This window comes from Erythrolamprus reginae, chromosome 2 (genome assembly GCF_031021105.1).
Source record: "Erythrolamprus reginae isolate rEryReg1 chromosome 2, rEryReg1.hap1, whole genome shotgun sequence".
NCBI lineage: Eukaryota > Metazoa > Chordata > Lepidosauria > Squamata > Dipsadidae > Erythrolamprus > Erythrolamprus reginae.
Genome location: NC_091951.1, coordinates 156281983 through 156307989, shown reverse-complemented (window position 1 = coordinate 156307989; position 26007 = coordinate 156281983). Strand labels below are relative to the sequence as shown.

Sequence of the window (26007 nt, the reverse complement as noted above, 5' to 3'; positions counted from 1 at the left end):
GCTGGAAGTTTGTTCCAAGAATCTACTACTCTTTCAGTAAAATAATATTTTCTCATGTTGCTTTTGATCTTCTCCCCAACTATCTTCAGATTGTGCCCGCTTGTTTTTGTGTTCACTTTCCTATTAAAAACACTTCCCTCCTGGACCTTATTTAACCCTTTGACATATTTAAATCTTTCGATCATGTCCCCCCTTTTCCTTCTGTCCTCCAGATTATACAGATTGAGTTCATTAAGTCTTTCCTGATACGTTTTATGCCTAAGACCTTCCACCATTCTTGTAGCCCGTCTTTGGACCCGTTCAATTTTGTCAATATCTTTTTGTAGGTGAGATCTCCAGAACTGAACACAGTATTCCAAATGTGGTCTCACCAGCTTAGAGACAAGGTTCTCACAGTATATAAGATCAGAAGAGTTATTTGTGCTGTAAGACAGGCGAACAGAACTGGAATTGGAGACCAAGACTGTGATAATACCAGGCAGGCACCATTCAGATGAGAAGTTACTGTTAGCATATACTGTTCCCCAACCTTCCCCTACTTTCCGTACGCATGATCTTCAGCTCATAGGATTCCTTCAACAAAATGACTATTACTGTGAATTTAGGGAGTTAAAGGCCACATATCTGGAGGAACCTGAATTTGGGGGGGAAATACCCCCATATTATAAACAGTGTGTACAGAGTCTCCCCTCTTTGATTCTCCATTACAGTGACCAATATGGGCAAATTTCAAACTCGGTCAATTCTCTTCTGTACAATATCTCAGTATCACTTTTTTCAGTGCCTTCTTATTCTCCACAGTTGCTAAAGCAACATGAGCCACTTGTGCTACCATTTAAAAATGATGCAGGGCTATGAGAAGTTTGTTCCTGCATCCCGAAATAGATACTACTATCCATCTGCATTTGCTCTCTGTCCAGATTGTCTTTTTTTTTATCCTATTCTGCTTTCAGCCGAGCGCCAGCTTTTCCTATCTTCCACAGTCAGGCAGTTTTCCATCATTGTATTGCAATATAAGGTAGGGACTGATAAGTTATTATGAAGAAGCTCCCCCTCTTACATTACCTTCCAAATAACAGAGCCCATTGGAATGAGCTGAAAAAATCAGAAAATTTCAGCCAACCCTAACGAGCTCCTATGAAGCCTATGAAATGCCATTAGCATTAATGGTAAAAATTATTGCAAAAAAGACTAATCATTCCCGCATCTTGACAACTGGGTAATACAGAAAAATGAAACCGTCAGATTTTCTGTGGCTATTTGACGCACATGTATAGGAAAAGGCCTGGGTTGAAGAGATTACCCGCCCGGCCATGGGGTTGTAGAGCTGTCTCAATTGATCCGTTGTCATTTTTTCAGCCTGTTGTTTTCATCCTTGAAGACTAGTGAAGGAGAATGAAAATCAGAATTAAGGAGCAAGAACTGAGGTGGAAGAGCAAGTGAGAAGAGCAGAAAGGGCAGCTGTTGAACGCCTGCCAAAGAGGGATCTAATGAGCTTCCCCTTAAGGAGGTTAGCTAAAGGTGTTGGATCTCTACTATTGGGAAAAAGCCAGCCTCACACACCTCACCGCATCAGTTCCTCCTCAGGGCTTCCCTTCGTTCGCAGCCAAGCAAGGAAGCCCCTGCTGCGTTGGATTGTAGCTTCCATGCCAACCCAGACATGGAGTGTGTGCCATTAACGCCCTGGGGGATAATCGCTTAGTGTCTTAACAAGAGAGGACACACACCCCTTTCCTCCTACTCCTACAATCTTTATCTTGAGTGCTGAGGATCAACCCTTAGTGAAATGTTGGCGCCTGTGTGTCGTTGCATGTCTGTTTGCATATATGGAAAAAGCAAGAGGAGAATCAAAATAGGAAGCAGCTCTGATCTTGCTTGTCTGCAAGTGCCACCGTCCTTCCATAGCATGGTCAATGGTGGATCGTGCAATACAGGTAGCCCTTGATTTACGGCCCCCACCCTCCTTGTCTTTCGCAAATTACTCAAGACCCACCTTTGTCGTCAGGCATGGGGGAGTTAGGATATTCCTTCCCCTAGGCCATTACAAGTTATGCATGGTATGTTTGTTTGTGTGTATGTTTGGTTTTTATAATAAGGGTTTTTAGTTGTTTTATTAAATTGGATTGTTACATGTTGTTTTTTATCATTGTTGTTAGCCGCCCTGAGTCTGCGGAGAGGGGCGGCATACAAATCCAATAAATATAATATATAATATAATATATAATTCATTTAGTGACCATTCATCACTGAAAAAAAATGACTTACAACAATTTTTCACACTTACAACTAAGTGGTGGGATTCAGCTGGTTCACACCGATTCTATAGAACTATTATCTAATTTTTTGCTGAGTTTGACGAATCGGTTAGACTTTCTTCCAGGCAGGGGGGAGAACCCTCCCCAAAAGTCTAAAAGAGGAACAAAGGAAACCTTCAATCACATCACTCAGGTGAAATCTGTCTCAGGCATCAGGGGCAGGGCCTGCACATAAAGCGGCAGCCCAGGGCCAAAGCGTCGGGCGGAGCGCCAGAGAGTCAGCAAGGGTTCTGAACCAAGTGGGTGTCCTGCCTGTGTGGACATATCGGCTGCCCCTTCCTGCCCAAAGCTTGAATGCCACTATGTTTAAGTGCCAGTAGATGCAAGCCTTCCCCCTAGCAGGTCTGGCCAACTCCTGGAGAGAGACAAGCCCATTTCAGCGCCCGGCGCCCAGATGCCCTCGCTTTTTCCAAGCCTTTCTTATCCTACCTGATTTCTAGCTCTGTCGCATTTCTTGCAATCGTGTGCAGGGAATAAAAGTTTGTGGGACCTAAAAAAAAAGTTCAATCAATCAATTTCAGCTTCTCACAAGAAAAAAAAAGACCTCATGAAATTCTTTTTGGCTGAGAGATTGTTATCCATTTTTGATAATTTTGTTGGTGGAATGTGCTACGTATAAAACATTTTATATATACAGTATATATTTTGGTAGGTTTTGGCCCAGATCAATTTTCTATTCCTATCCCATAATTCTTGCCATTTATCCAAATTAATGTTACTGCATATCCGAAATTGTGTACCCAAATTACCATTGTTTCTTTGATTTGTTGTTCTTCCATTTTATATTCTAATAAATGTTGGTAAATTTTCTTTATTCTTTACCTTCTGGTCCTGGCAGGATTTTATACAACACCATTAATTTCTTCTCTAAATCCCATTGCTTCTTACCTTTTAAATATCGTGACTTAATCTGAAGGTATGCCCAGCATTCCAAATTGATCATGTCCTCTAGCAGCTCTTTCCTAGATTTAATATCCACATCTTCATTTAGAATTCCTCTATAAGTGACTACTTTCCCCAGGTTCAGAAACCTTGGGTGCACAAATGCCTTAATATTGAGAACAAGACAGTGGTTCCCCTATACTGTATACTTATTGTTTTATTTTTATCCATACTGCTAAAATACCTAATCTAACATGTACAAGTGCACTAGAGTGCCTTCCGTCCCCTGTCCTATTGCTCTCCTATATCTCCTCTACCTTTCTTCTATTCCTATATCTCTTCTTCTGTTCTTTCATTGATATGTTCTATTACTATACCTTCTTTTCTATTATTTCTTAGATATATTTTACTATGAGTATTTCCTCTATAACCGTCATCATGTATTTTACTATGTGTATATAGGTATATACCCACTAAAACCCTCATTGTGTATTGGACAAAATAAATAAACAGAAAATAAATAATTTTTATGGCTTTGAAATGCTGTGCTAAGCTAAGAATGAGAAACCCAACAGCTTGGAGCTAGTGATTTCAGCTACCCCAAAATATACCCTAGGTTCGCAAAATCTCTTGTAGGATAGAGTAACGCTGCCTAACTTCTCTTTGTTTCTTTCCTAAAACCAAATCTATGTAAATGTCACAAATTGTAAAGGGATTCCTTCCTGTTAAGTTTTATTCTGGGGGCTTATTTATAAATGGCTCCAGACAAAGATGGAAATAGAGAGACATCTTGGAGGGGCTGAGATAAATCTTAATATGAGCAGCTGTGTAATAGTAGCAGCAAGGAATAATTCTATATTGGTAAGGTCCCATTCCCTCCATGGATGCTTATGATTTCCTTAACGTAAGACGAAGATCTGTTGCGTTCAAACATTCTAGCTCCTTCTGGACACAAAAAGTAGTGATTTCTAGATATATATGACGGCAATGACCATTGTTTTCTTTTGAGTATAGGGCTCCTTGCCCTGTCCCCTTCCTCTGAGACAATGGCAGCAAAGGTCAGAATCAGTTCACTTCAGTAAGAGGTAAGAATCAGTAAGAGGCCAATATATTTTATACTGGCTAGGATTAACAGAGAGGTTCTATTTTCACAGCTAGCTTCTAACTCAACTTTATTATTAGCATTGAAAAACAAATGTCTTCATGATCATCCTGGATGATGAGGTTTCACCCAGTGATGTACCCAGAGCTTGCTTAATCATGTTTTGAACTCTAATCCTTGTCTTTTGAATGTTCCTATTTTGCGGTACATTGCTAAAATGTACAATAGGGCTAATAATATATTGCTTACATAACCATCACCAGATGATTATAAAATGAATAATGAATTAATTATTCATTATACAATCATCATTTGGTGTTGATTATATAATAAAAGAATTATAATAATGAATTCCTGCCATGGTCAGAGCAAGTTATCTTCAAGGTCTCTTCTCAGCGCTTCCGTTCTGTGACTTTATCATTTATTCAGAAAGGAATCCCAGAGTAACTAAAGATGCTTTCAAATGGAGGGCTGTTAGTATTGCCAACCGTAGTTGTTCTATTGTAAAATAAAACTATCCCATACATTTCAGAAAGATGAAAAAGGGAGTCCCTGTGGATTTTATTCTGCTAATCATTACTGACTAGAGCGAGAAGTGCTTATTCATTGAGCCAGGGCTGTCCAAAGCCGTTTCCCCAGTCATGTGGCCCGCATGACGCCAATATTTCTGAAGTACAGTGTTCCCTCGCTTTTCACGGGGGATGCGTTCCGAGACCGCCCACGAAAGTCAAATTTCCGCGAAGTAGAGATGCGGAAGTAAATACACTATTTTTGGCTATGAACAGTATCACAAACCTTCCCTTAACACTTTAAACCCCTAAATTGCAATTTTCCATTCCCTTAGCAACCATTTAGGTTATTACTCACCATGTTTATTTATTAAAGTTTATTTTAAAAAATATTAATTAAAAGCAGATGAAAGTTTGGCGATGACATATGATGTCATTGGGTGGGAAAAACCGTGGTATAGGGAAAAAACCTGTGAAGTATTTTTTAATTAATATTTTTGAAAAACCGTGGTATAGACTTTTTGCGAAGTTCGAACCAGCAAAAATCGAGGGAACACTGTACAGTATAGTGATATATTTAATTGTATGTTGACTATTTATCACAGAAGGGGAAAACTTTACAATACAGGTCAAGGATAGCATCCATTTTTTTAATTCCCCCAAGCAGTCCATCCATACTATATCAAAATTGGTAGATAAGACTTTCAAGAGGGACAGTCTTTATTTATAAAAAATGGATAACGTAAAGGTATACTGATTTTGCCCATTAATTACGTAGCCCCCCCCCCCCCCCTTATGAAAAAGATCTAAAATTTTCAGTTTCTGGCTTCAGGAATTATAGTGTATGCCCCACTAGGACCAGTCCTAAGCCATGGATTCCACTCCCTATCCAAATTTTGAAAAGTAAAATTAGAGCCTCTGGCCTGGCCCCTGAGGGTTGCCTGTTTTTGTTACATATCACCCGGATGTTTCAGTGCAGTGAACAGTGCTATTCTCGTCCTTTCTTTCATTCTTTACTCGTGGCCTTATGTATTTTCCTAGAACTATAAATCAGAAACCTTCTCAAGATCATTTAGCCCTGTGCTATAATCTGGACACATGTTTATATTTATAGTTCTTGTAAAAACTACTACACATGATTGATTTTTATTAACTCTCAGGAGTTCCAACAGCAAGCATCTCAGTTACCCACCCACCTGCCCAGCACCAACAGATTGATTTACCTTGGAAAAGTGAGTCAAAAACTGGTGGGTCTATATTCAAGTTAAGTAGAAGAAGAATGAATCAAGGCGTTTTCGATCTACAAAGTCATTTTACTCTGTGCCTAAAAATAACATTTCAACCAATGCATCTCCAGCCTCCCTCAGGTCTCTTGGATGGATAGAATCCAGAGCTCTCTGTCTGATAGGAACCAGACATGTAGGTCAAGCCTCCCTCCAGATGGTTCATCAAATTAAATGAGGCTAAAAGTGAAGACAAGACATTAGAAGCAAAGATAAGTGAAACTGTGTTGCAGGATAGTCACACGCTTAAATCTGGACTATGAAGTAACCCCAAAGATACGCAACCAGTTCTCCTTCTGAACTCTCCTGGATCTAACAGGGGCACTTGTATTTCAGAATCTTGCACGGAGTTCTGACAAATACATAGCAAAGGCTTGCTCCTAGAATAAACTTCATTTCTATCAATTCTTTATTTTTCTCCCCTAAAAGTTATCGTTCTGCTCTACCTTCCTCCCTTTCGTTAAAGTTGTAGAATGGCACTGACCCATTGCAAGCCACATAACCATTTATTTAGGGAGTTTCTTTCATTTGGTAATAACTCCCCCCATCCCCAATTTGTGTCTTTAGGCTGTCCCACATGACCACAGTTCAAAGATGCTCCACTAACTTCATTTAGAAGATGTCTCAGGATTCAGCATTGTCTTATTCCCACTCTGGAGGTAGCTCTTTTATCTACTGTGTTTCCCCGAAAATAAGACACTGTCTTATCAATTTTTGCTCCAAAAGTTGTGCTACGTCTTATTTTCGGGGGGTGCCTTATATTTCTCAAATAAGACAAATTCACAGGCAGAAAAGCTGACACCCCCAAAGAAAGTGATTACACTGATTACGGTACGGGACCTGTCAGTATGGCACCCACACACACAAACGACGGCACTTATATGGTACAACAGTATACTCCCGCTATTGAGGCTTCCGGCCACCAGAGAAACTACAGTCTATGCACTGTAGTGGAGATTGTAATGGTGGTGAGACAGCAGCAGACTGTGTCTGCTATACTGGACGGTACAAAGCGATGGAAGGGGCCAGCAGGGGACGCCACATTATTACGGTACCACTATGAACAGCTTTGAATGGTACCGTATGTTTTTCCACCGTACCGTATGTAAACTTGACTACGCCTTATTTTCAGGGGGTGCCTTATATTAGCAAATTCTGCAAAACCTCTGACATGCCTTACTTTTGGAGTACGTCTTATTTTCGAGGAAACAGGGTAGCTGTTCCAATTTTAAAGTAGTATTTTCTGTCTTTCCCCAGGACAAGTCTTGGCATACAAATGATTTATGACCTCTCATTCATATGTTCTCTGGGAGCAATATGCTGGCATTTGTAAACTGCTCAGAGAGTGCTGTAAAGCAGTACGGAGCGGTATATAAGTCTTAACTGCTATTGCTATCTCACCATTGAGAAGTTAGGGACTAGCATCTGTTACATTGGCTATTTGAGACTGCTAAGGGGCATCTCTCCCCCTCCATCATTAATTACACTCCTCAATGGCCCTTTTGGCTTGGCTGTAAAAACAAAAACAAAATCCAAAAAAACTATACAAGTGCCTTTGCGGTGATGTATTGTCTGCATTTTTTCAGCCAAAATAGGGGTAACTCAAGTGATAGCACTCTTCATATACCTTAAAGCAGTGTTTCCCAACCTTGGCAACTTGAAGATATCTGGACTTCAACTCCCAGAATTCCCCAGCCAGCATTTGCTGGCTGGGGAATTCTGGGAGTTGAAGTCCAAATATCTTCAAGTTGCCAAGGTTGGGAAACACTGCCTTAAAGGATGCTATAATAATAAAAAAAAGATTTGAGACCTATTTAAGGTTCAAAATAATGCAATTGCCTTCCTGGCAATTGCACTCCTGTTTGAGTGTTAAGAGGATAAAATTCATAATAAGGAATATTTTAACTCTGGAACCAGTTACCCAGAGAGGTTGTGGGCACTCATTCACTGGATCTGTTCAAGCAGAAAATAGATAGCCATCTATCGAGAAATTGTAATTAGGACTCTTGCGCTCAGCAGGGGATCGGACGTGATGGCCTAAATACGTAATGGTGAACCTATGGCATGCATGCCACAGGTGACACACAGAGCCATATCTGCCGACACCTAAGCTGTTGCCTAGCTAAGCTCCAGTGCTCAGCTACACAGCGGCCAGTTGATTTTCAGATTGTACGGAGGGTGTTTTCAGCCTCTGAGGGCCCCCAGTGGGGGACTGTTTTTGCCTCCCTAGTCTCCAAGAAAGCCTGTTGGGCCCACTGGAAGTTGGGAAACAGGAACAGGGAGGGGGGTTATGCATGTGAGGGGGAGACAGTGTGTAGGAGGCCACACACACATGCATGGGGTGGGCAGGGGGGCATTGAATTATGGGTGTGGGCACACATTCGCACGTGATGGCGCGCGGGTGCATGCTTTTGTCACCCGAGGGGAAAAAGGTTCACCCCCACTGGCCTAAATGGTCTCTTCCAACTCTGTGATCCTGAGCTTGTCATGAGAGAAACTTTCATGGACTGACTTCCCCTTCTTCAAATGAAACCGAGGGAGTGGAGTCGACTCACATCCATTAAACATAATGCCCCAAATGTGTCAGTCTATGAGGGCCAATAAGACTCCTTTTGTTGTTGTTGTTGTTTGTTGCAACAGGGCAGCAAAGCTTTCTATAATTGTCTGGATTGGTTTAAACTGAGGGAAGAGAACAGGGATCTTCCGCACATGCTCAGTAGATGAAATCAGCCTGAGACACAGCTGAGGAGCTGATCAGCTGTGCTTCGGGCAAAGGAATAAAATGTAAACCTGGGGTTGGGTGGTAGGGCTCGTTTACAAGCAATACAACAGGGAAAACCTTCAAAACAATTTTTAAAAATCACATTAAAAAAAAAAAAAAAGATGGCAGTGCCCACAGACCAGCACCAGGTGATCCAGTTGAGTGACATCACCAACGAGTCGCTACAAGTTTGGGTGATCCGGTCCAAACTGGAAGGAATTAACCCCTAGAAGAGAACTTTCTCTCAGGATGCACTAATCTGGATTTCTGCATAGAGCAGCGGATTGTGCTGGATGGCCAAAATAATTCTATGGGGAGCAACAACCCAACTTGTTAATAACTAGCAATCTTTGCTGGAAAGTTACACTGGATAACTTGGGATTTTATGTGAAGTTTCCTGTCTCCAAATATCTCGTTTAGCCAGGAATGTAGTTGTGATTGTCAAGTATTGTCAGCTTCGTCACGAACTTATATAAAACCTGATCTGAAAGGAGAAATCCTATTAGGAATTATTGGCTATTATTGTGCTTTCATTTAAATTATACTCTTTATACTTTAATTATTGCCATTAAAGGTTCTTCTGGAATATCAAGATGTTGCTGCATCCCTGCAGTTTACAGAATATTAGTTGATGGAAGGAAATGGCCTAATTTAAAACCTTAAGAGTTTAAGATTCAAGGATCCGATAATTGGCTAATTTGCTGAAGCAAATACATAGAAAAGATGGAAACAGATGGAAGCAAAGCCTTTGTACTTCATGTGTATTGTTTCATAGGTTACAATAATGAAACATTATGATGCACTAAGGAATTTAAGTGGCTTTAATCTGTTAAACGTTTTGCTTATTAAGAATGAAGTTGGAATGTTCATCTAGTGTAGTTCAATTTATTGAGAAGCTGTTTTCAGTATTTATGGAGTAATGCAGGTTTTTCCCCCTTCCTTGAGGGTTCTTTCCCATTTTAACTGATAAGCAAAAAGTAATTGTAGTCTTAACAATTGTATCTTATAATCTTGCAAGATAGCTTCAACTGTGATAACATGAGTTTTCCTTTCCTAATCCATTGAACTTATGTCATGAGTCAGTAATTTTGGGTGCTGTAGGGAATCAGTTTTAGGAAGTCCTTGATATTTTCTTCCTAGGGGCCAAGGTCATTAGCCTGCACAACAGGGTCATTAATCATTAGAGCACGTTCACCAAGCATGGAGAAGAGAGGCCACTCGGGCAGGGAGAACGGGTTTCCAATTACTGTGATTGAACTGAGCACAATCAACGGTGTATCTTCTTTGCCCTCTTCCCAAGGCAGACTCCAAAAACCATTAGGAGGGCCTGAGCAGTAATGCAGCTTGGGCGAGACTACTTGAATATGTCTGGTACAAAGAAACTGGCTTCTGACCAGAAAATCCCTACCCAACAGAGCTGGGCTGGAGCAGGAAGAGGCCCTTTCTGTCCAGGAAAGTAGCATGTCCAGCTGGGCTAAGGGACATCAAGAAGAACAAACTGAATTAGTTCTAGGAAGGGCAGATTTAGAGCAAAGGTTTTCTTTTTCTGGGAGAATCTTCAGCTCCCAGGATAGCATGTGACTGGGCTTCCTTGGAGGGTACTTCTCTGCCAACAATACAGTAAAAAATAAAATATTCCAGTGGAAAGGTAAATAGCTGATGAAGAGTAAAGTTTAATCTGTGCTCCCAAAGCGTGCATATATCTGCAAAAAAAAAAAAGCACAACAAAGGATGTTCTTTCTGTGCCAACTAAGGAAGCTCAAACTGCCCAAGGAGCTGCTGATATAGTTCTACAAAGGAATCATTGAGTCTGTCAGCTGCACTTCTATAACTGTCTGGTTTGGTTCTACAACCCAACTAGATAGACACAGACTTCAGAGGATAATCAGAACTGCAGAAAAAACAATTGCTGCCAACCTGCCTTCCATTGAGGACCTGTATACTGCACGAGTCAAAAAAAGGGCGTTGAAAATATCTACAGACCCCTCGCATCCTGGACACAAATTGCTTCAACTCCTACCTTCAAAACGTCACTATAGAGCACTGCACACCAAGACAATTAGACACAAGAACTGGTTTTTCCCGAACGCCATCACTCTACTAAACAAATGATTCCCTCAACATTGTCAACTTTTTACTAAGTCTGCACTACGTATATCTGCTAGTTTTTTCTCATCATTCCTATCACCCATTTCTTCCCACTTAGGACTGTATGACTGTAACTTGTTGCTTGTGTTTTTAAGATTTTTATTAATATTGATTGTTTCCTCATTGCTTATTTGACCCCTATGACAATCCTTAAGTGTTGTACCTCCTGATTCTTGACAAATGTATCTTTTCTTTTATGTGCACTGAGAGCATTTGCACCAAAGACAAATTCCTTGTGTGTCCAATCAGATTTGGCCAATAAAGAATTCTATTCTATTCAAATTCCAGCAACACTTAAGAGCTCTGGGTGTGGAATTTGAGACCATCTCCAAATGTTGCAAGTTGAAAAGGGCTTCTTCCTTAGCAACAAGGAAGTCTGTGTTAAAATTTGATAGCGGTACCAAAGGGGCAGTTTCCAGTAGTGAAAGAGGTGGCTCTTTCTTATCATATTGGCTTTGGAGATATAATCCTCAGAGGGGGGAAATTTGCCTGTGGAGTTCACAGTCCAAGAAACCTGAGCCAAAGTGAGCAGAAGCTGCACAGGCTCTTTTCGATTAAGGGACGCGTGTATTTGTCTGTCTTATTTTATAGCAATAGCAACAGCATTTGGACTGGTGAGATTTGAACTGCTGAACTACAGCTCGCAGTTAGCTGAAGTAGCCTGCAGTGCTGCACTCTAACCACCACACTTAATATGGAGAAAGCTCAACAGAATGGACAACTCTCCAGTCTGGCTAGCTTTCTCCAGCCTCCCTGATTAATGAGCCTTTTAGCTCTCAGGCAGCAGCAGTTAGACCCTATTCAGAGAGACATGATTTTCCCAAGGATAAGAATAACTTAATTTGATGAATAAATAAATAAATAAATCCTGGGAGCAAGATAGAACTGGGGGGGGGGGGCATTTTTGATGTGGCTTTAATGGATAATTTTAAAATACATCCTAAGAAAGAGAGCTGGACACAAACTATTTAGTCCTTATCAATAAGACTGTTTCTGCCTTCAGTGTGTTGTATTAGTATCAAATCAGGGAATTATTTCCATGGCTGAGACCGGCAGGGCAGTCTTTATCTAGAGCAGACATTAACAGTATATCCAGAAACCCAGTAACAAGTACAGTAGTACCTCTACCTAAGAACGCCTCTATTTATGAACTTTTCTAGATAAGAACCGAGTGTTCAAGATTTTTTTGCCTCTTCTCAAGAACCATTTTTTACTTACAAACCCGAGCCTCTGAAACTGTAACCGGAAAAGGCAGGGAGAAGCCTCCGTGGGGCCTCTCTAGGAATCTCCTGGGAGGAAACAGGGTCTCCACCCTCCATGTGGTTTCCCCAATCGCACACATTATTTGCTTTTACATTGATTCCTATGGGGAAAATTGCTTCTTCCTACAAACTTTTCTGCTTAAGAACCTGGTCACGGAATGAATTCAGTTCTTAAGTAGAGGTACCACTATATATCAAAATATCAAGGCTTTATTTTAGAGCAAGAAATGCTATGTTTTCTGTTTGTAGTGCATCATTCTTTTCTGGCAAAATCATAGCCATCCCTTTTTCTGCTGCCTCCTAGCTTTAAAAAAAAAACCTCAATCATTTTGTGACTGTTATCAGCTTAATTAAAACGGGACCTTAATAAACATGTCGTATGTAACCCGCAGTTGCCTTGGGTGAAATAGGCCACTATAGAAAATTGATAAATAAGTAAATAATACGGGCTTTTCAACTCCTTCACTTGTTATCTCTTTCTTAGCAGAATTACCATGCAGAGATCTTCTGCACATTATGTAGCTCATATTTCCCTGCAGCTCATCTGAGAAAGCTTCTTTCGTGAAGATATCAAAATTAGAAACAGCTTGATCAAAGTCACTTGTAGACACAGGAGAAGAAGGAAAAGCAACATGAGAAAACATTATTTCACTGAAAGAGTAGCAGATTCTTGGAACAAACTTCCATCAGACGTGGTTGGTAAATCCACAGTAACTGAATTTAAACATGCCTGGGATAAACATATATCCATCCTACGATAAAATACAGGAAATAGTATAAGGGCAGGCTAGATGGACCATGAGGTCTTTTTCTGCCGTCAGTCTTCTATGTTTCTATGTTTTTAGTGTGGCATTACATAATAGAAAGGCAGGGATGCCATGCAACTTCCAAACTAGAAAATACAGTACATTTATGCCAGTGCATCCCTAAACACTTTGCTCTGCTATGGAAGTTCTGAAACAAGGAAGCTTAACTCAAGGCTTTACAGCTATTTGGCTCCAGGAAACTTTTAGTTAATAATTCCAAACATTAAAATCTGACTGTCTTCCCCTTGTGAATCTATTTATCTCTTTTTAAAAAAAAAGTATTCCACAGCACCTTTATCAGGGGTGGGTTCTAGCTTACCACAGTCCTCCTGAACTGTGTGGCTGTGTCTTATTCCATGATGTCAGCGTGACATCACCAACAGTTTACTACCAGTTCGGGTGAACTGATCCGAATCCACCTCCGCCCTTTATCTTAATCCTCAAGAAACACTTTTCAGAGCTCTTTACACAATTATTTCACTTATCTGCAACAAATGTTTACATGCATTGCTATATTCTTTACATAACATGTACTTATATGCATTTGTATGATACAAGCCTGTATTACATTCCTAAAAAGATATTCTTGCTGTTATTCTTGCACAACACTGTATAGTTAGTTGTTAAAAGTGTTACCTAGTTGGAGTGGAATTTCCTTATTCCTGTGAAAATGGAGGAGTGGCCACTTGTGAATTACGGAACACTCCGAAGTAGAGAGACAGCCAAAAGGAAAATAACCAAGTGCCAAATCTCTACCCCTCTAATTGCTATTCCCTGGGAAAAACAACCAATTCTGATATGCATATTTCCACATAATGTGGAAAGCCCTTGATTTAAACCTCATCTTGGATAATACTGATCTAATGTCCTGGACACTGCAAAAATTTGGAGGATGTTTTATATGCAGCAGTCTGATTTTCAACAAAAACTTCTCAGTAATCATTAAATAGAAGAACTTTTTTTAGTTAGTAAAACCAACGATGAATTCACACATCAGCTCTCTGCTAATCCATGAGTCTAAAATCTGCACAGCTCTTTTTATTTTACACAATTATGGCTTACTTTGACCCTACTTGCAAAAGTGGATCATAATGAACAATATCATAATCAAAATCAAATTGAATCAAACTTTATTATGCTCATAAACCAGCATAAGGAATGGGAAGGTAATATAATTAATACAAGCAGGTATATGAGCATAAAGGATATGAAAAGTGTAAGAGGCATAAAAGATGACATCAGAAAGAAAATAAACTAAATGTTCATAAGCGGCTAGTCCATTAAATGTTCTGTGGTGCCAGACCTTACAGCCTGAGTACTAATTGTGAGCCAGAAGTCAATACGTGGGGAAGGTTCAAGACGGCTGCACAGACCCTAGCAAGATTGCATATTGTGCTTGGCTTGATGCCTGAAAGCAGCAGGCAATTTATTCATGGAGTACTGTATATCACACCGAAGCACGGAAGCATCACAAGCAGGCATCGAACACAGAAATCCCCATAGAAAGGCCCTTGTCTTCAAAGAGGAAAAACTGAGCCTGTGGTGCAGCTACTAAGAAGTCTCCGGCATCCTCCAATCAAAGGTAGACCGTCCATAGAAGGAGGGCCCCAAGTTTTAACTCATTTTGGGTTCGTGCTTAAGAGGCAAACAGCAAGATACAAAGCATATCTAGGATAATTTTTTTTAAAATGATCAAATCTGTAGCTTTCATGCGTGCGAGAGAAACACGCATCAAGGTATAGACAGAATTGCATTGCACACTCACAAGGATTTGTTCTTTGGAAGTTGGTTGTGGAAAAGCCACACGTCTATGGCAGGAGAGCAGGTATTCACACTCTTTAATTCTCAGCTCCAGACACTATGAGCCAGACTTTCTATGGCTGAAAATAATTGTATTTATGCTTTGCCATTTAATCTCATCAGGTCCAATTATTTCTATACTGACTGGAGCATCATTAACTGCTCTGGATTTATACTATTCCTGCCTGAATCAGTGGGTGCTGGTTTGACTATAGCAGTGATGGCGAAGCTTTTTTTCTCTCAGGTGCCGAAAGCGTGTGTGTGCATGCATGCTATCGCGCATACACGAGTGCCCACACCCATTAATTCAATGTGCGGGAAGGGTGAAAATGGCCTACCCTGCCCCCGGAGGTCCCCCGGAGGCTAGAAACTGCCCATTTCCCAACTGCTGGTGGATCCAGTAGGGCCATTTTTTGCCCTCCCCAGGCTGCAGAGGCTTCCCTGTAGCCTGGGATGGGAAAAATGTCCTCCCTCAGAGGCTCTCCAGAAGTCGAAAACGCCCTCCTAGAGCTCCCATGGGAGCTTAATGCCCTTCACGGCACCGGACCAGATTATCTCCGGGACCGCCTTCTGCTGCACAAATCCCTGCGACCAGTTAGGTCCCACAGAGTGGGTCCCATCAACTAAACAATGCCGCTTGGCGGGGCCCAGGGGAAGAGCCTTCTCTGTGGCGGCCCAGGCCCTCTGGAACCAACTCCCCCCAGAGATTAGAATTGCCCCCACCCTCCTTGCCTTTCGTAAGCTTCTTAAAACCCACCTCTGCCGCCAGGCATGGGGGAACTGAGATACTCTTTCCCACTAGGCCTTTATAATTTTATGCATGGTATGTCTGTATGTATGTTTGGTTTTTATTATAATGGGTTTTTCATTGTTTTTAGTATTGGATTATTATTATATGCTGTCTTATTATTGCGGTTAGCCGCCCCGAGTCTCCGGAGAGGGGCGGCATACAAATCCAATAAATAAGTGAGTGAGTGAGTGAGTGAGTGAGTGAGTGAGTGAGTGAGTGAGTGAATGAATGAATAAATAAATAAATAAATAATTTAAAAAAAAAAAAAAAAAAAACAACCACCTGGCCGGCACGCACATGTGCACTGGAGCTGAGCTAGTGCAACAGCTTGCATGCCAGCAGATATGGCTCTGCATGCGAACCCATGACCTGCGTGCCATAGGTTCACCATCACTGGACTATAGGTTCCATTTACTGTGACTCAGTTTGTGGATTCGTTGTGATCAGTAGGTGGTCTACAAATGCCTTAAACAAATTCATTTACTGGATGAGTATGTTGTTTCCATGAAGGGGAAGGAGCAAGCATTATTAGCCATAGGTACTTGTTTTCTTGCAAAAACCTGAACTGTCTACTCTGGATTAATCACGTCCTGACAATTTCGGAAAGATACAGTTGTCTTCTATCAAAAGAGGCTCTCCGGGCTTTCTGGTTGTCCTTTTCCATCGCTCAGAGAATACTGGGGAATGGTGCCTGGTGGAAAGTTGCCCCCTCCGAGGCTCCACAGTTAAACTCTAGCAATCCAAGCCAAGGGCTTTTTGCTTCATGGGGTAAGTGGAGCAGCCCCCTCTTAATCCCAGAAGATCTTAAGCAGTATCCTGTGCCAAAAGCTTGGCCTGTGTTAGGCTAAGGTGCCCAGCAAAGAATAGCTTGTTTGTCCGGACACTGCAATCCCATTCAGAAGCCCTTTAACCAGATTAGAGAAGGATTGAAGTTCACGAGTGCCTTGCAGTTTATTCTGCATGAACACAGGGCATTGCCCAACTGCCTATGGGGACCCAGCATAGCTTTCCAGCCAGGAAGTCTGACTGTGGGCACATGGGGGATTTTGTCAGCCACGGGAAGGGGGCTCCTGGGTTAGGAGGCAACAAGAGCCAGGGATCCCTGGAGGGTGTTAATGATTAACTGCCTTTGGAGTCCTAACTGGACTGTGCCAGGAGCTGTAAACAAGCCAGAGCGGTGCTGGCACATTCTCCTTCGTCCCTCCCTGTTTTCCTGGACAGGGACGGGTTGGGAAGGGAAGGGGGAGAGACACTGGCTGAATCAGGAGGAGAGAGTCGCCGCTGGCCCTGTCAGTGGCATGGGATGCAAAGGACAGTGTCCACGAGATCAGGACCGAAAGGCATCCAGTCCCCTGTCCTCCAGCAGCCCCTCCATCTTCATAGCCCAGGGAACATAACCTTCCCTGCTTTCCCATGCACGATCCTACTTTTGACCTTACTAACATGCATGCAGGCACATGGGCTTTGGCTGTCATCCTGTTCTTGATAGCATACCCGGAGATTGCATAGCTCTACTACCCTCTGCTGGTTCCCCCGAGCAGCACTGTTTCTGTATATCTCTCACATAACTTATTTATGTGGGTAAGCTCAGTGGTTAGAGTGCAGCACTGCAAGCCACTTCAGCCAACTGCTAGCTGTAGTTCAGTAGTTCAAAACTCACCACCGGCTCAAGGTTGACTCAGCTTTCCATCCTTCCGAGGTGGGTAAAATGAGGACCCGGATTGTGGGGGCAATAGCCTAGCTCTGTTAAAAAAGTGCTATTGCTAACATGTTGTAAGCCGCCCTGAGCCTAAGGAGAAAGGCGGCATAAAAAAAATAAAAATAAAATAAATAAATAAAAATAAAATAATAAAATAAAATAAAATAAAATAATGAATGAACGAAGGAATGAATGAATAAATAAATAAATAAATAAAATAAAATAAATAAATGCTATCACTAATGATATTTTTAATCCCCTGACATAACGTCTCTAATGTACACATTTTATTTTCCATGCCCTCTGTCTATACACGCTTAGTTTACCACCCACACATCACACAACTAACTTACCATCCAGAGCACTGCAATTCTTCCACTCCCTGGCAAGGGGAGCATACTGCCGGCCCTTCCAGGAAAATGTGGTGGCCTTCCTCATTCCAGATGGGCTTTGTCATGAGACCAATTGCTGGATCCTCTGTAAAGAAAGCTTCAAGTTTTGTTTTATTTTTTAAAAAATATGTACTCTTTCACTTGGCTTGCATATTATCCTTTGGCAAACGTGCGCTTGTCTGTGAGTGAGGTATGTAAGTCTCTGCAAGGCGAGACCACACTGTGGTTCCGAGGCAAGGAGGCTCACAACTCTAAGCACTCAGCGGTGGAACCAAATCCAGCCCAGAAATAACTCCCCTTCCCCCAACAGGCTCCAGTTGCAATGGCTGCCATCTGAAGCAGCCCCCTAAGTTGGGTGTCCTCCACTCCCCCTGGCTCCAGTGAGGGAGGCCCCGGCACCAACCAGAGAGAGTCAAAACACTCGTAAAGTCCTTACCACCTGGCCTGGGAGGAGGCTCAGCAACCATGTTTATTCCTGACAGGTTCCTTTCAATCCATGATTTGCTGGCATGAGGCTGACTATCTGGATGTAGCCCAGGAAACCCTCTCTCCGCCTGCGTCACCAACCTTGGGAACGCGCTCCTGAAGCTTGGAACAAACAGTTGAGCAGCGAGGGGCATGCAAGCATAAGTAACTTCGCTTTCCCCACTTTCTAATTCTTTGCAGGACACCTGATAGAACAGTAGTAGGACGTTTTGTAGGATACCAATAGTTCCAGGAACATCTCTATGCCGTTTTGCAGCCTTCCAAAGGGATGTCCCAGTCACACCTTGTTGGAACCCTGCTTGTGCTGGTGCTCTGCCTTCAGGTAAGGATCTTGGTGTCTCCTTGTCGTCTGGCCATTTCAGATCAAATGTGCAAACACTGAACACAGCAGTTCACCTTTTTTTCCCTTTCTTTTTTCTCAGGGAGCTTCTGCCCAGGTTATGGAATATGTATATGAATACGTGTACGAAAGTTGGAAGGCTTACAGTGAAGAATGCCACCGCAACATGAGCCTTTGGCCACCTTCTACTGGTAAGACAAGGTCCCCCTGGAGATCGAATATCAGCTGACAATTTATTTGAACAAGGAAAGTGAGGCAGGGGGCAAGCATTGACAGTTCAGCAGAGGGTTTACTGATTTTCGTCCAGCATATTCTGCTGGAATCGTAATGCTTTTGAAAGTTGGGATCCTATGATTTTTGATAACGTTCTGAGAGCTATGATGCAAGAATTTTGGAAACCGTGGCATTGGAGGAACGGAGAAAGAAAGAAAGAAATAGCAGAATGTAGTGTAACAGGTCACTTTTTTGCCTTGAGAATGATGCATTCATGTATGTACAGACACACACAAATGGTTTCAAGGCTGAGGTTTATCAATGAAGTACAAGGCAGAAACTACCAGTCAATCATATAGATATATTTATATGAGTAGAGCAGGGGCAGTGATCTCACAGATATATCTTCAGTACAACTTATTTGAGTCAACTCAAGTCCCCAATAGAGTTTATTGGATAAAACATTTTAGGCCCACATAATGTGGAGATAAAAGATGTAATCAGGGAAATAGAATAAAATAGTAAAAATAAGAACATCCACCATCATACATATAATTGCTGTACCCATCTCTGTATTCTCTTCTCTAGATTTAGCTTGTAACCGAACCTTTGATAAGTATTCATGCTGGCCTGATGCACCACTCAACAGCACTGTCAATGTTTCCTGCCCTTGGTACCTGCCCTGGTACGATCAAGGTACAGTGTTTACACTAGGAAGATGATTGAATGCATTGCTCCATATCTTTACCAGGGAAAATGGACGTATGAACTTATGTGGTGATTCTAATGTCAGAGAACTGGGGAGACCCTTTCACTTCCGCCTTCAGCCAAGGAAAGCCGCCCCGAGTCTGCGGAGAGGGGCAGCATACAAATCTAAATAATAAATAAAATAAATAAATAAAAAAGTCACTGGATAATTGGAATAAACAAGCCTACTATTCTAGTCAAACTGGATTTCTCTGAGGGCTGGATCAGCATTGTAGTTTTCTGTGGCCAGCAGTTGGCGTGGTGGAAGATGGGACGGACACCTCCTGCAGCACCCTGCCACCCCCTATGCCCTGTTTAGGCCAGCAAAGTTCTGCAGGAAGCCATCCAGGTGGAAAGTAGGCCATCCAGGGTCTGCATGTGGCCCCTATACACCCCATTTTGGCTGCCAGAAGTACTGTGATTTGCTTTTTCCTACATTTGCTATTTCCAGCACCCTTGATGTACTGTATTCTTCTATTGTATAGGTCTGCAAGGTAGCAAAAATATAATTTAAAAGCTTACCTGCACTATGTTTCGGTTCTGGATGAAAAGAGGGTCATAAAAGTAATATTAAAATAAAGCAAATGGTAAGCGAATGCGTAAAAGATTAGCCTGATTTTCTGGGGAAAGGTGAGATGAAAGTCAGAGAGTGCCGGAATTTAAATTTAGAACAGACATTAAAATCAACAATAGATGATTAAAGCTCAGAACAGGTAGGCATTGTTCATGGAGTCAGATATATTTATGATAATGTTCCTCTTTCTTCCTGTAGTGAAGCATGGCTATGTATTCAAGAAATGTGGTCCAGATGGACAGTGGGTCACTGGTCCCGGAGGGAAATCACTGCGCAATGCTGATCAATGTATGATAGACAACAAAGAAGACCAGGTTAGCAGAGATCTAAATAAGTTCTATTAATTTCTAAAATATCGTATTTTTCTGGCTTCCAATAGATAAAGGCTTTGAATTGGTTTTGTGCGTCAGACAAACTAATAATAATAAATAATTCATATGTTTAAATAATTTAAAGACTTAATGAACTCAATCTGTATAGTCTGGAGGACATGATCGAAACATTTAAATATGTTAAAGGTTTAAATAAGGTTCAGGAGAGAAGTGTTTTTAATAGGAAAGTGAACACAAGAACAGGGGGGCACAATCTGAGGTTAGTTGGGGGAAAGATCAGAACAGAAGCAACGTGACAAAATATTATTTTACTGAAAGAGTAGTAGATATTTGGAACTTCCAGCAGACATGGTTGGTAAATCCACAGTAACTGAATTTAAACATGCCTGGGATAAACATATAGCGATCCTAAGATAAACTACAGGAAATAGTATAAGGGCAGACTAGATGGACCATGAGGACTTTTTCTGCCATCAATCTTCTATGTTTCTGTGTTTCTAACTTTTTCCCCTATTTTTTGCTCCCCCAGGAGTGGTTTGATAAAATCTATGGAAGTTTCAGAGTGATGTACACAGTGGGCTACTCAGTGTCCCTCTGCACTCTGCTTCTGGCCTTGGCTGTGTTGCTGGGTTTCAGGTGATTTGAAAACTGGGCCTGGAGGTGGTGGGGGATTGATTCTTGCAACAGTGGAGGAAAAAAGAAGGGAAAAAAAGAAAATGGATTGGGTTGGAATGAGATGGATTCCTTCAGAGTGGAAAGAAAGGGAGGGGGTATCAGAAGAGCTTGGTCATAGGCCTGCTATTATTTACTTTTATTTATTTATCAAATTTATTCCCCTAGCGCAGTGGTCCCCAACCTTTTTTCCACCAGGGACCAGTTTCAGCAAGACAATTTTTCTATGGCCCGGTGGGGGTGGAAAGGGGGTTTAGCTTATCGTTCCATTGTCTCTCCCCCCCCTTTTAAATTTTGCGGGGGAGTTGAGGTGACAGAGGGAGGAAGGGTAGGAGGGGGCGGTTTCCTGTCTCTTTCCCCTCCTGTTCACTCGGGACCGCCGTTTGCCTTTCAGCAGTTCCAGAGGACATCCCCACCCCCGTTCCGGTTGGGATTGCAGCAAGGAATCCCAGAGCAGGGGTAGGTGCCTCCACGGACACAGTCACCTTCCTTTGCGATCGCTGCCTGCTTGGAGCGCCCACCACTGCCAGGTCTGGTAATTTTCTTGCAGCAAGGAATCCTTCCAAAAGAAAATTACCAGAGCTGGTGGTGGAGGTTTCATGGTCACACACACCCCCCCCTGGCTTCGCTCCCACCCAGGACCCCGGGAATAGGGTGGGGGAGCCTAGCAAAAAAAGAGCTGCACAATGCCAAAGCCTTTTCGTTTGAGCTGCAGGCAGAGCGAGGGCTTTGCAAGGGCTTTGCAAGGAGGAAATAGACCACTTTCGACGAGAGAAGAAAGACAGGAAAGGAAGAAAGCAAGCAAGCAAAGGTTCTCTCAGCCCGAGGCAAATGGCGGTCCCAAGTGAACGTGAGGGGAAAGAGACAGGAAACAGCTTGGCACTCGCCGGCTCCACAGTAGCTGCTGACTCCGCGGACCGGTGCAACATGCCTTGCGGCCCGGTACTGGTCCGCGGACCGGCGGTTGGGGACCCCTGCCCTAGCAGACTCAGGGCGGTTTACAACAATAAAATGATTACAAAATTAAGATACCCCAATACATAGAATAAAAACAATTAGAAAAATTAAAACCCGATATAAACGGCATACAATCAGCACTCATTAGTGCCATCAGGCCCCACTCTACATAATGAGCAAAAGGGTGTGGATTATTTTATTTTGAAATATACACTGCTTAAAAAAATTAAAGGGAACACTGAAACAACAGACTATAGCTCCAAGTAAATCAAACTTCTGTGAAATCAAGCCGTCCACTTAGGAAGCAACACTGAATGGCAGTCAATTTCACATGCTGTTGTGCGCATTCAACTTGGTACAGAACAAAGTATTCAATGAGAATATTTCATTCATTCAGATATAGGATGTGTTATTTGAATGTTCCCTTTATTTTTTTGAGCAGTACAGTATACATTATCCTCTACTGAGGGAATTTGTAGTTTTCAAATCCAACCTCTAAAATTACCTGGTTTCATCTCTGCGGATTAAAACAGTCACTTTGACAACTTTAAGAGGTCTGGACTTTGATGGGGAATTGAGGCCAGGCGTCTTAAAATTGCCAAGATTGAGAAAGACATGATTAAAAGGACATTTAACCTTATTCCATCTCATTCCACTTTGGGCACAATTTGGGGGAGAAGATGCACTGGAGTAGACCACACCTAGTTATTCTAGAGAAGCTGGATTTTCTTCAGAACCATTAATGAGAAGGGTTGCTGCAGGGGATTGAAGGAGAGTGATAAAATTGCAAAAATGGGTGAATAGAATGAGGACAAAGAAAACGGAATGGGAGAAACAGTGGCCCAGCGGGGGTGAAACTTTGGGAAGAGAAGTAAAATGTGACCTGAGCCAGGTAGACAGGCATTTTTGACAAGTTCCCTGTTCTCCAGCAAGCTGCACTGCATGCGCAACTACATCCACATGAACCTCTTCGCCTCCTTCATCCTGAAGGGCGTGTCAGTACTCACCATCGACACGCTGCTCCACACTCGCTACAGTGAGAAGGTCAATGACTACAACGTGAGCCTTTGGCAGAGCGACAAGGTAACAGCACCTTCCGTTATAGTCCCTCGTTTATTTTATTTGCTCCTGTTTCCGGCTACATTTTAAGGCTTCCACCCAGCCAACGCCCACCGGCTGTATATGTACAGATCCAATAAACACCTTATGCCAGGAGGTTTCTGAACGTTACGATAATGCAGCCTCCTCAAGTGATAAATGAACTTCCCTGACACTTCTCTGCCATCATGAATTTATTTATTCATTCATTCATTTTTTTTTTTAAATTGCCGCCCTTCTCCTTAGACTCAGGGCGGCTTAGAACATGTTAGCAATAGCACTTTTTAACAGAGCCAGCATATTTCCCCCACAATCCAGATGGACAAATAATTCATATGTTTAAATAATTTATGTACATATAAATAATTACATGGTTTAATATGTAGACTTGGTAGTTCCTCCGTATCAGATTTCAAGAACTATAGTGGCCCATTGCAGGCTCATATAGTCAGAATGGGGAATAAAAGCCTGGTTGAGTTTTGACAATGCTACTACCCCTTCAGTTCCTGAATAAATTGTGATACTCTACCTTCCCTCCACACTTCTTGCAGAGCCTTGTGCCTCCCTGAGAGGTCCCAACCTCCAGTCTAAGAACCTCTGTTTTATGGCCATCATTCTGCTATTCTACACTCTTCTGTTCCCATGCCCAAACAACCAAGGACCATTGAAAAGTTTAATATTTAAGCTTTATGTTGGTTTAATATAACTTATGGGGGAAAATATTTTTAGGTCAGCTGAAACTTACATTGAGTTTCTCTCCCACCTATAGCTACATGTCAATAACCTTCACATAAGGCTGCCTTATTGCAGTGGTCACCAAACGGTGGTCCATGGACAGTAGCGGGTTCCTACCGGTAGGGTTGGCGCCATCATTTGGGTCCCTTCCCCTGGGTCCCGTCGACTAAGCAATGTCGTTTGGCGGGATCCAGGGGAAGAGCCTTCTCTGTGGCGGCCCCGACTCTCTGGAACCAGCTCCCCCCGGAGATTAGAACTGGCCCCACCCTCCTTGCCTTTCGTAAACTCCTTAAAACCCACCTCTGTCAGGCATGGGGGAATTGAGACATCTCCCCCGGGCCTATACAGTTTATGCATGGTATGTTTGTGTGTATGTTTTTGCTTTTAATAATGGGTTTTTTAGTGTTTTTAAATTATTAGATTTGTTGTACATTGTTTTATTGTTGCTGTGAGCCACCCCGAGTCTACGGAGAGGGGCAGCATAAAAATCTAATAAATAATAATAATAATAATAATCATCATCATCATCATCATCAACATACCAGTAGCAAAAATTGAGCTGTGCGTGCAGCTCCCCATCTCCGGCGTGCACATGTGTGTGTCCGAGCAAGATTTTGTTTTTGCGCATGCGCAGGAAGCAAATGTTGCAAGGGGAAGCGTGTGCGCTTGAGATTCCGGTGATTTTTGCTTCTGCCATGCGCGGAAGCAAAAAAATTGCCAAAATCTCTCTCGTCCGTGTGTCCCCTCACGAGATTTTGCTTCCTGCGCTGGCTGAGGAATTCTGGGAGTTGAAGTCCACAAGTCTTAAAGTGGCCAAGGTTGGAGACCCCTGATTTAGAGCAACATGTTCTTGAGATCATCTTTCTTCCTGACTCCTTTCCTTTCTCCAGGCAGCAGTGGGGTGCCAGGCAGCCACAGTGTTCATGCAGTATGGTATTGTGGCCAACTATTGCTGGCTGCTCGTCGAGGGGATTTATCTGTACAACTTGCTGGTGTTGACTGTCTTCTCTGAACGCAGCTATTTCACCCTCTACCTCTGCATCGGCTGGGGTGAGTACAGGATGGGGAGTTGAGTGTCAGCAATCATCAGGGGGGCACAGATAACCTCATCTTTAGGAGAAGAACACAAGGGAGTCATCTGTAATATAAGAACAGGAAACAATACAATGGGAGGTGGAACTAGAGCATGTGATTCCTAATGTCTGGCATAGAGCGAGTGCAATAATTAGAATAATGAGAATAGCCAGGATGCATAGTTCCCTCTAAGCTGAGCAGTGAGCAATCGCTCACTTAAAAATCATCATCAACTCAGAGTTTTCCAAACCTGCCCAGAAGCCGAGAGGGAAAGAGTGAGAGGGAAGGAGAGAGAGAGGAAGAGAGAGAAACAGATAGAAAAAAGAGAGGAAGGAAAAGAGAAAAAAAAGAATGGGAGTAAGGAAGAGAGAAAGAAAATCAAAATCTAGTTTGAAACTACTCAACTATTTAAGTGGCATTTTGATATTGATAGAGTTGCCCTATTATGAGCTCACTGTTATAGACACACAGTACAGTATTTTATTTTGAAATTCTCTGAGGCAAAACAGGGTGGGTTTTTATTTATTTATTTATTTGTTTATTTATTTGTTTATTTATTATTTCTGTGCTGCCCAGTCCCGAAGGGACTGCCGCTCAGACACTATACTTTTCCGCCCACCCCCCAAAAAATTAGAGGGAGCACTGCCAGGATGTATGGATTTGACCCAGACTGCTTCTTTGGGTTCCACTGGCAATTAGTTTTAGATCCAGCAGTACCAATATCCAGCGGTGCTGATATTACCCATATGGAGAAACAAAGTGGAGGGGATTTTTATTGATAACAGCAGCTGCAGTCAGCAACCTCCAGAAGTTCACATGTTGCTTTCTCATTGCAATCTCCCACTTATCATTTCCCACACTGTTCAGGAGGATCCAGTTACTCTCCAGAAAACCTCTTCAGAGGAAAGGAAGTATTGTGGGAAAATCTCTCCCTGTGTCTTCCTTTCTTCCTTGCTTCGTCCATAGGGAGTCTCTGGATCCAAAGCTGAATGTGGGTTTTTTTGTAGGTTCAGCTCAGCCCAGCTATTTT

At 42.3% G+C, this 26007-nt stretch overlaps 1 protein-coding gene across 1 annotated transcript in view; it reads left to right on the top strand.

Moving 5' to 3' along the window:
* GCGR (glucagon receptor) overlaps positions 1–26007 on the top strand; it is a 48325-nt gene that overhangs the window by 13486 nt on the left and 8832 nt on the right. Inside the window, exons 2-8 of the mRNA XM_070740132.1 lie at positions 18416–18557; positions 18658–18766; positions 19377–19484; positions 20308–20423; positions 20971–21077; positions 23000–23153; positions 24794–24953. Of these exons, the coding sequence (XP_070596233.1) occupies positions 18504–18557; positions 18658–18766; positions 19377–19484; positions 20308–20423; positions 20971–21077; positions 23000–23153; positions 24794–24953 (808 nt within the window). The 5' untranslated portion in view covers positions 18416–18503. The remainder of the gene's footprint in view (positions 1–18415; positions 18558–18657; positions 18767–19376; positions 19485–20307; positions 20424–20970; positions 21078–22999; positions 23154–24793; positions 24954–26007) is intronic.